Genomic DNA, 12,500 nt, shown 5'->3' with positions numbered 1-12,500 from the left:
AGTTCCAGATAAGAAGTGTGAGTTTAGGTTGGAGGTAGAGGCAGAGGGAGGTGGAGGTAGAGGCAGAGGGAGGTGGAGGTAGAGGGAGGTAGAGGGAGGTGGAGGTAGAGGCAGAGGGAGGTGGAGGTAGAGGCAGAGGGAGGTGGAGGTAGAGGGAGGTAGAGGCAGAGGGAGGTGGAGGTAGAGGCAGAGGGAGGTGGAGGCAGAGGGAGGTGGAGGTGGAGGCAGAGGGAGGTAGAGGCAGAGGGAGGTGGAGGTAGAGGCAGAGGGAGGTGGAGGTAGAGGGAGGTGGAGGTAGAGGCAGAGGGAGGTGGAGGCAGAGGGAGGTGGAGGTAGAGGCAGAGGGAGGGGGAGGTAGAGGCAGAGGGAGGTGGAGGTAGAGGCAGAGGGAGGGGGAGGCAGAGGGAGGTGGAGGTAGAGGGAGGTGGAGGTAGAGGCAGAGGGAGGTGGAGGCAGAGGGAGGTGGAGGTAGAGGCAGAGGGAGGTGGAGGTAGAGGCAGAGGGAGGGGGAGGTAGAGGCAGAGGGAGGGGGAGGGCCTCACCAGGAACACCACGGGCGGGCCCCCGATCAACGCCATGGCGGTGGACAGCTTCCGCATGTTCCCTCCGCTGTAACTCCCTGCTGCCTTGTCCATGTACTTCACCAGACCCAGTTTCCTGATGCCCCACTCCGCCACCTAGAGGAGAGAGAGGGTACACACATTTAATACCCCACTCCGCCACCTAGAGGAGAGAGAGGGTATACACATTTAATACCCCACTCTAACACCTAGAGGAGAGAGAGGGTACCACACATTTAATACCCCACTACTGCCACCTAGAGGAGAGAGAGGGTATACACATTTAATACCCCACTCTAACACCTAGAGGAGAGAGAGGGTACCACACATTTAATACCCCACTACTGCCACCTAGAGGAGAGAGAGGGTACACACATTTAATAGCCCACTACTGCCAACTAGAGGAGAGACAGGGTACCACACATTTAATACCCCACTCTAACATCTAGAGGAGAGACAGGGTACACACATTTAATACCCCACTCTGGGGTATAATGTGAAACACTCACCTCACAAACCTCCTTCTCTGGGACGCCCCGTAGGATGGCGTAGAACTCCAGGTGCTCTCTGCCCGTCAGAAGGTCGTTGATGGCGTCGAACTGAGGACAGTAGCCCATGTTCTGGTGCACCTCTCTGGTCTCTGTTAGCACGCTGGCAACACAAGACACCACGAGCTGTCAGCACCACTGCAAACAACCCAACTGTCAGCACCACTGCAAACAACCCAACTGTCAGCCCCACTGCAAACAACCCAGCTGTCAGCACCACTCCAAACAACCCAACTGTCAGCCCCACTGCAAACAACCCAGCTGTCAGCACCACTCCAAACAACCCAACTGTCAGCCCCACTGCAAACAACCCAACTGTCAGCCCCACTGCAAACAACCCAACTGTCAACCCCACTGCAAACAACCCAACTGTCAGCACCACTTCAAACAACCCAACTGTCAGCACCACTGCAAACAACCCAACTGTCAGCCCCACTGCAAACAACCCAACTGTCAGCCCCACTGCAAACAACCCAACTGTCAGCACCACTTCAAACAACCTCTTAAATGTGTCTGTTTTATACAGGGTTCCCGTGCTGGTCTTAAAAAGCCTTAAAGTCTAAAATCCAGCAATTGGATTTATAAGGCCTAAAAAGGTCTCCATTTTCAGTTATTCGGTCTAAAAATGAGGTGCTAGGTCTTAAAAACGAGATCCTGCAAGGAAATCAGTCCGACCACATCTATTTACGCGGAAATGAATCAAGCTGGAACCCCAAAAAAAGCCAATTCGCTTCATTTTTTGTCTTTATGGCAGTGAAATCCCTAATTTCATCACCTCGAGGATGACAAAAAGCTATCATATGGTGTCACGAATAGGTCTAAAATTCTATTCAAAGAGGTCTAAAAAAGGTCTTAAATTTGACTTGTTGAAACTTGTAGGAACCCTGTTTATGTTAGTGTACTTTTTGATCATGGAAGACAAGAATACAATTCATAAGCAGACAACTCAAAATGTAGCAACTTCCACCCCCCAGGAAAACATCTATTCAACTTGCTTAGAACAGAAGGGGGGTATAGGACTATTTCCGGACAAGGATCCGTCGCGCAACACCGCCCCCTGGGTGCCAGAATAACGGTGTCGGGCTCGAGAAGCCAGACAGCTAGTCTGCCTGGCTATCTCCTCTGGGGCTGCCGGCCACGGGGTCGTGCGGCGGATCCTACGCAATAGGCAGGGGATAATTGGATGCTAGGTTGGGTACAATTGGATACTAAATTGGGTGAAAAAGGGATCAAATCAGAAAAACAAATTTAAAAAAAAAGAAATAACATTTATAATGGGTGACTATGTGTTAGGGTTATGGTGGTGCAGAGTGCTCTACTTCAGTAACCTAACCCTTTACTGGCTCCCAGTCAAGTCCCGCATCACATTCAAAATCCTCCTCCTCACCTACAAATCCCTCCACGCCTGCGCCCCCCAGTACCTAACTGACCTCCTCCCCCAACATACCCCTTGGGCCTGCTGTCCACCCCCCGCACCAACCTACGGACCTTTGGGGACAGAGCCTTCAGCGTGGCCGCACCTACCCTCTGGAACTCCCTCCCCACAGTGATCCGCAACGCCCCCACCCTGGACTCCTTCAAATCAGCCCTCAAAACCCATCTGTTCTCCAAGGCCTTTGGCCCCTAGTCAATGTTTCAGTTTTGCTTTGTTTGTTTTCCGTTTTGTCTGTCTGATTACTCCCTTGAATTGTAAAGCGTCCTTGGGTCTTTTGAAAGGCGCTATACAAATTAAAGTTATTATTATTATGAATATGAATATGAATATGAATATTATTATTATTAATATTATTAATATTATGATGCTGTGGGTCTCACCTCTTGCCCGCCAGGTAGGCCTCGCCACTGGTGACCACAGAGTCGCCCGTTAGCATCTTGAAGGTACTCGTCTTCCCAGCGCCGTTCACACCAAGCAGACCAAAACACTGGAGAGGGAGAGAGGAGGGGGGAGGGGGGAGAGGCTTTAGGGGGAGGGTTCAACACTGGAGAGGGAGGGGGGAGAGGGGAGGGGGGAGAGGCTTTAGGGGGAGGGTTCAACACTGGAGAGGGAGGGGGGAGAGGGGGAGGGTTCAACACTGGAGAGGGAGGGGGGAGAGGGGAGAGGGAAGAGGGGAGAGGGGGAGGGTTCAACACTGGAGAGGGAGGGGGGAGAGGCTTCAGGGTTCAACTGAGTGTGAGAGTGTCGGGGTGTTCTAGAGTGAGAGTGTCGGGGTGTTCTAGAGTGAGAGTGTCTGGGTGTTCTAGAGTGAGAGTGAGAGTGTCGGGGTGTTCTAGAGTGAGAGTGAGAGTGTCGGGGTGTTCTAGAGTGAGAATGAGAGTGTCGGGTGTTCTAGAGTGAGAGTGTCGGGTGTTCTAGAGTGAGAGTGAGAGTGTCGGGGTGTTCTAGAGTGAGTGTGAGAGTGTCTGGGTGTTCTAGAGTGAGAGTGAGAGTGTCGGGGTGTTCTAGAGTGAGAATGAGAGTGTCGGGTGTTCTAGAGTGAGTGTGAGAGTGTCGGGGTGTTCTAGAGTGAGAGTGAGAGTGTCGGGTGTTCTAGAGTGAGAATGAGAGTGTCGGGTGTTCTAGAGTGAGTGTGAGAGTGTCGGGGTGTTCTAGAGTGAGAGTGTCGGGGTGTTCTAGAGTGAGAGTGAGAGTGTCGGGGTGTTCTAGAGTGAGAATGAGAGTGTCGGGTGTTCTAGAGTGAGTGTGAGAGTGTCGGGTGTTCTAGAGTGAGAGTGAGAGTGTCGGGGTGTTCTAGAGTGAGAGTGAGAGTGTCGGGGTGTTCTAGAGTGAGAGTGAGAGTGTCGGGGTGTTCTAGAGTGAGAGTGTCGGGGTGTTCTAGAGTGAGAGTGAGAGTGTCGGGGTGTTCTAGAGTGAGAGTGAAGGAGGAATTATTATTATTATTATTATTATTATTATTATTATACTAACATACTAATATGGTAATACTATGATATGTAAGATGATGGGCATAGTGTGACAGTGACAGATCTGTTACCAGAGGTATGCATATTATGATTCTAGATATCTGATTTCAACAGATCAGAGTGTCCTCCCTTATAACAATGGTTCAAAAATAGGATGTCTTCCTTTCTTAGTCTTTCATGTCCACCGTAGTAGACGGCAAGGTTGTCTGTTGAATGTGAGGAAACGTAGGCAATAAGGCCCCACAATGCAACAGGGGGTGGCAGAAAACCACAAGGCCGCTTCTTTCTGCGACACTTTAAATGAATGTGCAATAACACTATGTGCAATATGACTATGTGCAATAAGACTATGTGCAATAACACTATGTGCAATATGACAACCCTAGAGTGAGAGTGAGAGTGTCGGGGTGTTCTAGAGTGAGAGTGAGTGTGTCGGGGTGTTCTAGAGTGAGAGTGAGAGTGTCGGGTGTTCTAGAGTGAGAGTGAGAGTGTTCTAGAGTGAGTGTGAGAGTGTCGGGTGTTCTAGAGTGAGTGTGAGAGTGTCGGGTGTTCTAGAGTGAGTGTGAGAGTGTCGGGTGTTCTAGAGTGAGAGTGAGAGTGTCGGGTGTTCTAGAGTGAGAGTGAGAGTGAGAGTGTCGGGGTGTTCTAGAGTGAGTGTGAGAGTGTCTGGGTGTTCTAGAGTGAGTGTGAGAGTGTCGGGGTGTTCTAGAGTGAGAGTGAGAGTGTCGGGTGTTCTAGAGTGAGAGTGAGAGTGAGAGTGTCGGGTGTTCTAGAGTGAGTGTGAGAGTGTCGGGGTGTTCTAGAGTGAGTGTGAGAGTGTCTGGGTGTTCTAGAGTGAGAGTGAGAGTGTCGGGTGTTCTAGAGTGAGAGTGAGAGTGTCGGGTGTTCTAGAGTGAGTGTGAGAGTGTCTGGGTGTTCTAGAGTGAGAGTGAGAGTGTCGGGTGTTCTAGAGTGAGAGTGAGAGTGTCGGGTGTTCTAGAGTGAGAGTGAGAGTGTCGGGTGTTCTAGAGTGAGAGTGAGAGTGTCGGGTGTTCTAGAGTGAGTGTGAGAGTGTCGGGGTGTTCTAGAGTGAGTGTGAGAGTGTCGGGGTGTTCTAGAGTGAGAGTGAGAGTGTCGGGTGTTCTAGAGTGAGAGTGAGAGTGAGAGTGAGAGTGTCGGGTGTTCTAGAGTGAGTGTGAGAGTGTCGGGGTGTTCTAGAGTGAGTGTGAGAGTGTCTGGGTGTTCTAGAGTGAGAGTGAGAGTGTCGGGTGTTCTAGAGTGAGAGTGAGAGTGTCGGGTGTTCTAGAGTGAGTGTGAGAGTGTCGGGGTGTTCTAGAGTGAGTGTGAGAGTGTCTGGGTGTTCTAGAGTGAGAGTGAGAGTGTCGGGTGTTCTAGAGTGAGAGTGAGAGTGTCGGGTGTTCTAGAGTGAGAGTGAGAGTGTCGGGTGTTCTAGAGAGAGAGTGAGAGTGTCGGGTGTTCTAGAGTGAGTGTGAGAGTGTCGGGGTGTTCTAGAGTGAGTGTGAGAGTGTCGGGTGTTCTAGAGTGAGAGTGAGAGTGTCGGGGTGTTCTAGAGTGAGAGTGAGAGTGTCGGGGTGTTCTAGAGTGAGTGTGAGAGTGAGAGTGTTCTAGAGTGAGTGTGAGAGTGTCGGGGTGTTCTAGAGTGAGAGTGAGAGTGTCGGGTGTTCTAGAGTGAGAGTGAGAGTGTCGGGTGTTCTAGAGTGAGAGTGAGAGTGTCGGGGTGTTCTAGAGTGAGAGTGAGAGTGTCGGGGTGTTCTAGAGTGAGTGTGAGAGTGTCGGGGTGTTCTAGAGTGAGTGTGAGAGTGTCGGTGTGTTCTAGAGTGAGTGTGAGAGTGTCTGGGTGTTCTAGAGTGAGTGTGAGAGTGTCGGGTGTTCTAGAGTGAGAGTGTCTGGGTGTTCTAGAGTGAGAGTGAGAGTGTCGGGTGTTCTAGAGTGAGTGTGAGAGTGTCTGGGTGTTCTAGAGTGAGAGTGAGAGTGTCTGGGTGTTCTAGAGTGAGAGTGAGAGTGTCGGGTGTTCTAGAGTGAGAGTGAGAGTGAGTGTGAGAGTGTCTGGGTGTTCTAGAGTGAGAGTGAGAGTGAGTGTGAGAGTGTCGGGTGTTCTAGAGTGAGAGTGTCGGGGTCGTGGGGGCTCACCTCTCCTCGGGGTATGCCTACGCAGAGACGGTCCACCGCCGGCTTCTGTTTCCTTTTGTACACCTATAGGGGTCAAAGTTCAACATGTTCAAATGACACGTCACTATTTACAGTGTTACACTGGCGTTATCAAAGTGTGTAGTGTTTATTCCTCAGCAGACCACAGAGCTTCCGGCAGAGTGTACAGCAGCTACATGGTTTAAGTGTAAAATCATTCCAGACTATACAAGCCCAGGTATATAACACTCCAGGTATATAACACCCCAGGTATATAACACTCCAGGTATATAACACTCCAGGTATATAACACTCCAGGTATATAACACTCCAGGTATATAACACCCCAGGTATATAACACCCCAGGTATATAACACTCCAGGTATATAACACTCCAGGTATATAACACTCCAGGTATATAACACTCCAGGTATATAACACTCCAGGTATATAACCAGGGGTGCACATAACTTTTTGGGGCCAGTGCTCAGAGGAGCACCTAGGGATGCTGCTTGGTGCTCCCCGAGCTCGCGAGTCACGACCCGTCCCACAGGATGGATAAAAAAGGGATACATGGATAACTTATATTAGCAAAACGACATTTATTCATAAATAAAGATGAACGAACAAATGATTGTGTGCAAAACAAAAGAAACAAATGCAAAATCAAATGACTGCTCTTTAAGCATGAAAGTCTGTCAGACTCCTTTAAACACACTGAAATCAACTGACATCTCTTTAAGCACTAACTGAATGTCTGTTCTGTAAACACTGAAATCAACTTTTCAACAAAAAGTTACAGCCTAAGCATTTATTTATGCTACAAGCTTAATCATAATCATCACTGCTCTCTTGACTGCTGTAAGTTATCACTGTCCTCAATTTCAACCATGGTAGAGGATGTTGTAGGCTATCACTTTAAATAGCTCATTATTTTGATTGTGCAATAAAGTCTTTTTTTTTCTTTTTCTAATAGAATTCCCAACCATATTCTCTGGGTCAGGGGTCTAGGTGCGATAATGAAGCTGTAAAACAAACGTCTGAACGTTTGAAAGCTTCAGAGAAAAGAAACGTGAAGTCCCTTGGTGTTGTTTTTCCTTTTAGCGACGAGTCGTTCGGGACTGAATTTTCACGTGTCGGCGTGATAACCGTGCGATACGCGATACGCGGAATGAAAGTACAAGTTACGATACTTTCCGAATGTTTTCGTGAAGGGAGTCGCCGTGGTCGTTGTGATGGCGTTACGGGGCTTGCAGTGATGCAGCAGTCAGCAGTCAGCAGGTGGATTTTGAGGAAGTAAATTCCTCTCCCAGCGCTTGCAGCTGTTGGTGCGCAAGAGCGCGTTCATGCCGCTGATCTTCCGCGCAGCATGCATTTTGGCGACGCATGCGCACTGGCGCACCAGTTATGTGCACCCCTGTATATAACACTCCAGGTATATAACACTCCAGGTATATAACACTCCAGGTATATAACACTCCAGGTATATAACACTCCAGGTATATAACACTCCAGGTATATAACACTCCAGGTATATAACACTCCAGGTATATAACACTCCAGGTATATAACACTCCAGGTATATAACACTCCAGGTATATAACACTCCAGGTATATAACACTCCAGGTATATAACCCCCCAGGTATATAACCCCCCAGGTATATAACCCCCCAGGTATATAGTGACTCTGTGTTAACAGTCTGTAGACTCCTCCCCCCGTACCTTGGTCAGCTGTTTGAGCTCCAAAATGTCTGAGTGTCCCCCGCCTCCCAGAATCCTTTGCCTTTCTCTGGCCACATCCTCGTCCTCCTCTCCGATGGGCTTTAAAGGGGTGCTCATAGATCTGTTAGAGACAAACAGGTCAAAACATTTAAATCCAAATGTATTGCTTTTTTTAAGGGGAGGGGGGGGGGGTGTAGTAATATATGTACTGCATTTGAAAATAGTTTAGACAACGCTGCTGTATCCTGGATCTGTTTACCTGTGTGCAGGAAGAACAACAGACCAGACTAGATGATCGTGGAGTGAAGATATTATCAAAGCGTACGCGATGCGACGGGTGATCGACAGGTGCGTACGCTTTGATAATATCTTCACTCCACGATCATCTAGTCTGGTCTGTCGTTCTTCCTGCACACAGAAAAACAGATCCAGGATCCAGCAGCGTCGTCGGGCTCGCGCAAACAAACCCGGCGAATGTTTTACTTGCTCCGGGCAAGCGGGCTACTGTCGAACCCTGAACCTACCTGGCCTTGAGAGACAAGAGAGATAGACCTACCTGACCTTGAGACAGAAGAGAGATAGACCTACCTGACCTTGAGAGACAAGAGAGATAGACCTACCTGACCTTGAGACAGAAGAGAGATAGACCTACCTGACCTTGAGACAGAAGAGAGATAGACCTACCTGACTTTGAGACAGAAGAGAGATAGACCTACCTGGCTTTGAGACAGAAGAGAGATAGACCTACCTGACCTTGAGAGACAAGAGAGATAGACCTACCTGACTTTGAGACAGAAGAGAGATAGACCTACCTGACCTTGAGACAGAAGAGAGATGGACCTACCTGACCTTGAGACAGAAGAGAGATAGACCTACCTGGCTTTGAGACAGAAGAGAGATAGACCTACCTGACCTTGAGAGACAAGAGAGATAGACCTACCTGACTTTGAGACAGAAGAGAGATAGACCTACCTGACCTTGAGACAGAAGAGAGATAGACCTACCTGACCTTGAGACAGAAGAGAGATAGACCTACCTGACCTTGAGACAGAAGAGAGATAGACCTACCTGGCCTTGAGAGACAGAAGAGAGATAGACCTACCTGACCTTGAGACAGAAGAGAGATAGACCTACCTGACCTTGAGAGACAGAAGAGAGATAGACCTACCTGACCTTGAGAGACAGAAGAGAGATAGACCTACCTGACCTTGAGAGACAGAAGAGAGATAGACCTACCTGACCTTGAGAGACAGAAGAGAGATAGACCTACCTGACCTTGAGACAGAAGAGAGATAGACCTACCTGGCTTTGAGACAGAAGAGAGATAGACCTACCTGACCTTGAGAGACAAGAGAGATAGACCTACCTGACCTTGAGAGACAGAAGAGAGATAGACCTACCTGACCTTGAGACAGAAGAGAGATAGACCTACCTGACTTTGAGACAGAAGAGAGATAGACCTACCTGACTTTGAGACAGAAGAGAGATAGACCTACCTGACTTTGAGACAGAAGAGAGATAGACCTACCTGACCTTGAGACAAGAGAGATAGACCTACCTGACCTTGAGACAGAAGAGAGATGGACCTACCTGGCTTTGAGAGACAAGAGAGATAGACCTACCTGACCTTGAGACAGAAGAGAGATAGACCTACCTGACCTTGAGACAGAAGAGAGATAGACCTACCTGACCTTGAGACAGAAGAGAGATAGACCTACCTGGCTTTGAGACAGAAGAGAGATAGACCTACCTGACCTTGAGACAGAAGAGAGATAGACCTACCTGGCTTTGAGACAGAAGAGAGATAGACCTACCTGGCCTTGAGACAGAAGAGAGATAGACCTACCTGACCTTGAGACAGAAGAGAGATAGACCTACCTGGCTTTGAGACAGAAGAGAGATAGACCTACCTGGCTTTGAGACAGAAGAGAGATAGACCTACCTGACCTTGAGAGACAGAAGAGAGATAGACCTACCTGACCTTGAGACAGAAGAGAGATAGACCTACCTGGCTTTGAGACAGAAGAGAGATAGACCTACCTGACCTTGAGACAGAAGAGAGATAGACCTACCTGGCTTTGAGAGACAGAAGAGAGATAGACCTACCTGACCTTGAGAGACAAGAGAGATAGACCTACCTGACCTTGAGACAGAAGAGAGATAGACCTACCTGACCTTGAGAGACAGAAGAGAGATAGACCTACCTGACCTTGAGACAGAAGAGAGATAGACCTACCTGGCTTTGAGAGACAGAAGAGAGATAGACCTACCTGACCTTGAGACAGAAGAGAGATAGACCTACCTGACCTTGAGAGACAAGAGAGATAGACCTACCTGACCTTGAGAGACAAGAGAGATAGACCTACCTGACCTTGAGAGACAAGAGAAATAGACCTACCTGACCTTGAGAGACAAGAGAGATAGACCTACCTGACCTTGAGAGACAAGAGAGATGGACCTACCTGGCTTTGAGACAGAAGCGGTACTGGATGAGCAGGGTGATGCAGAAGAAGACCACGCCCTGGACCGCCATGGCAAACAGGTTCTTCCCCACCATGTCCCAGGCCAGCGGCGAGCGGAACCGGTTCTCACCTGCAGCCAACGCAGCAACAACTCAGAACCCTGTCCCATAGACACATACCCTATCTAAACCCTGTCTCATACACACATACCCTATCTAAACCCTGTCTCATAAACACATACCCTATCTAAACCCTGTCTCATAAACACATACCCTATCTAAACCCTGTCCTATAGACACATACCCTATCTAAACCCTGTCCTATAGACACATACCCTATCTAAACCCTGTCCTATAGACACATACCCTATCTAAACCCTGTCCTATAGACACATACCCTATCTAAACCCTGTCTCATGCACACATACCCTATCTAAACCCTGTCCTATAGACACATACCCTATCTAAACCCTGTCCTATAGACACATACCCTATCTAAACCCTGTCCTATAGACACATACCCTATCTACATGAACAAAGACTGCAGATTGATGAACTATCTGGCTATCATATTAATTATAGTGAGGTAGAAAAACCAACAATCAAACTTGTGTCAGTTGGCTTATGTTCGTGATGAGACATGAGTCAGTTTACTGTCCACCCATCTCAGCACAGAAACAGGTCAAAGGTCATTCTCTTTTCCTGCCACGTTTGCCTGATATATCACAAATGAACAACTGACTAAAAGGAGAGACGGAAAAATACCAAGTGACAACCTGTTGCCCAACCTTAATATGAACATGTATTTAATATGAACATGTATTTAATATGAACATGTATTTGATATGAACATGTATTTAATATGAACATGTATTTAACACTACGTATGACTGTATGAAGATCAGTTGCTCTTGCTTGTAATCAATAAAGACCTGTATATACTATACACTATGTATATACTACACACTATATACTATACACTACATACTGCATCTGATAACTCTGCTGTCCTGGTGTCTTTTGAATCCAACCACAATATCTATAGTAATAACAATCGATCGCCAACATTTCGTGACGTTAGAATTATAAGGTTCTATCTCCATTTTTGTCAAAATTAAGTTTTTTACATAATCTGATCCATTAGGTGTTTATTAATGCCTGTGTGGTGTTATTTTTTAAAATGTTGACGTTTTTCAGTTAGTAATTCATAAAATACAACGGTTCCATCTCACAAAACATAATGGCATGTAAAAACTTTGACGCTCACGTATCTCTGAACTGCCCTAAACGGAGAGAAGCTCACGATTTCACTATGACCTTCGACCTTTCATTGAAGCTGTCGGCCATCTTACCAAACCTCTCCAGCGCGTCGGCCATGGCCTGGTTCTTCACCATGTCGATCAGGCCCCGCCCCAGGCAGAAGTGAGGGAAGATCAGGAACACGTTCTTCAGGATGTCGTTGATCCCCCCGATCTCCTGTCACGCAGAGGGTCAAAGGTCAAACAATGACTAAATGCTGTCAGTCTAGTGTGCTATAGGTCAATTACACTAACAATGTTTTCACTGTTTCACTGCAGCCGGTAAGACTATTACACTATCAGGACTATTAACACTATAACAGCCGTGCCTATTTTACCTACTAGTCGAGCCGCCTTGGGGGTCAAATAGACCCCCTTTTTAGAATGTAAATCTGCTATTTACACACAGCGATCACTAGAGGGCGCTTCTTTTTTTAGCCTGCCCTCCTACACAGAAAAACTGCAAAACAGCTTTCTACTATCTTCTACTATCTTCTACTATCTTCTACTATCTTCTACTATCTTCTACTATCTTCTACTATCTTATCCTGAAGTGATTTAGAAAGTGTAAGGATACTGGGTGGTAGAACGCACATATCTAGGAAAAGTCATGAAAGGAGGGTCCTGAAATATGATAGAGTGCAAAGATAGATTTTCCTTTTACTCACAGGGGTCACCGTGAGGTTCTTCTAGTGTTAAGACTTCTAGTGTTAAGACTATTTTGTCTTGTCTTGTAGTCGCCCTCAGCCACTCAGAGACTCACCCTCCCTCTCCACCTTTAAATCCCACCTCAAAACCTACCTGTTCTCCCATGCATACAACCTCCCCTACCCCCTAACCATCTCCCCTAACCCTGCCACCATCCCCCCCCCGGACATGCAT

General features: G+C 47.6%; 1 protein-coding gene across 1 annotated transcript in view; it reads right to left on the bottom strand.

The window, feature by feature from the left end:
* The window catches only part of LOC308153178 (phospholipid-transporting ATPase ABCA1-like), an 84,774-nt gene that overhangs the window by 6,734 nt on the left and 65,540 nt on the right, over positions 1-12,500 (bottom strand). Inside the window, exons 36-42 of the mRNA XM_080526264.1 lie at positions 11,673-11,796; positions 10,322-10,451; positions 7,860-7,980; positions 6,140-6,202; positions 2,924-3,030; positions 1,070-1,211; positions 543-677 (exon numbers count right to left, since the gene is read on the bottom strand). Coding sequence (XP_080382390.1) covers positions 543-677; positions 1,070-1,211; positions 2,924-3,030; positions 6,140-6,202; positions 7,860-7,980; positions 10,322-10,451; positions 11,673-11,796 — 822 coding nt within the window. The remainder of the gene's footprint in view (positions 1-542; positions 678-1,069; positions 1,212-2,923; positions 3,031-6,139; positions 6,203-7,859; positions 7,981-10,321; positions 10,452-11,672; positions 11,797-12,500) is intronic.

Source organism: Nansenia antarctica, assembly GCF_963989245.1.
Source record: "Nansenia antarctica genome assembly, chromosome: 3".
NCBI classification, from domain to species: domain Eukaryota; kingdom Metazoa; phylum Chordata; class Actinopteri; order Argentiniformes; family Microstomatidae; genus Nansenia; species Nansenia antarctica.
Note: the sequence above shows the minus strand (reverse complement) of the source record. Positions and strands in the feature narration are given on the sequence as shown.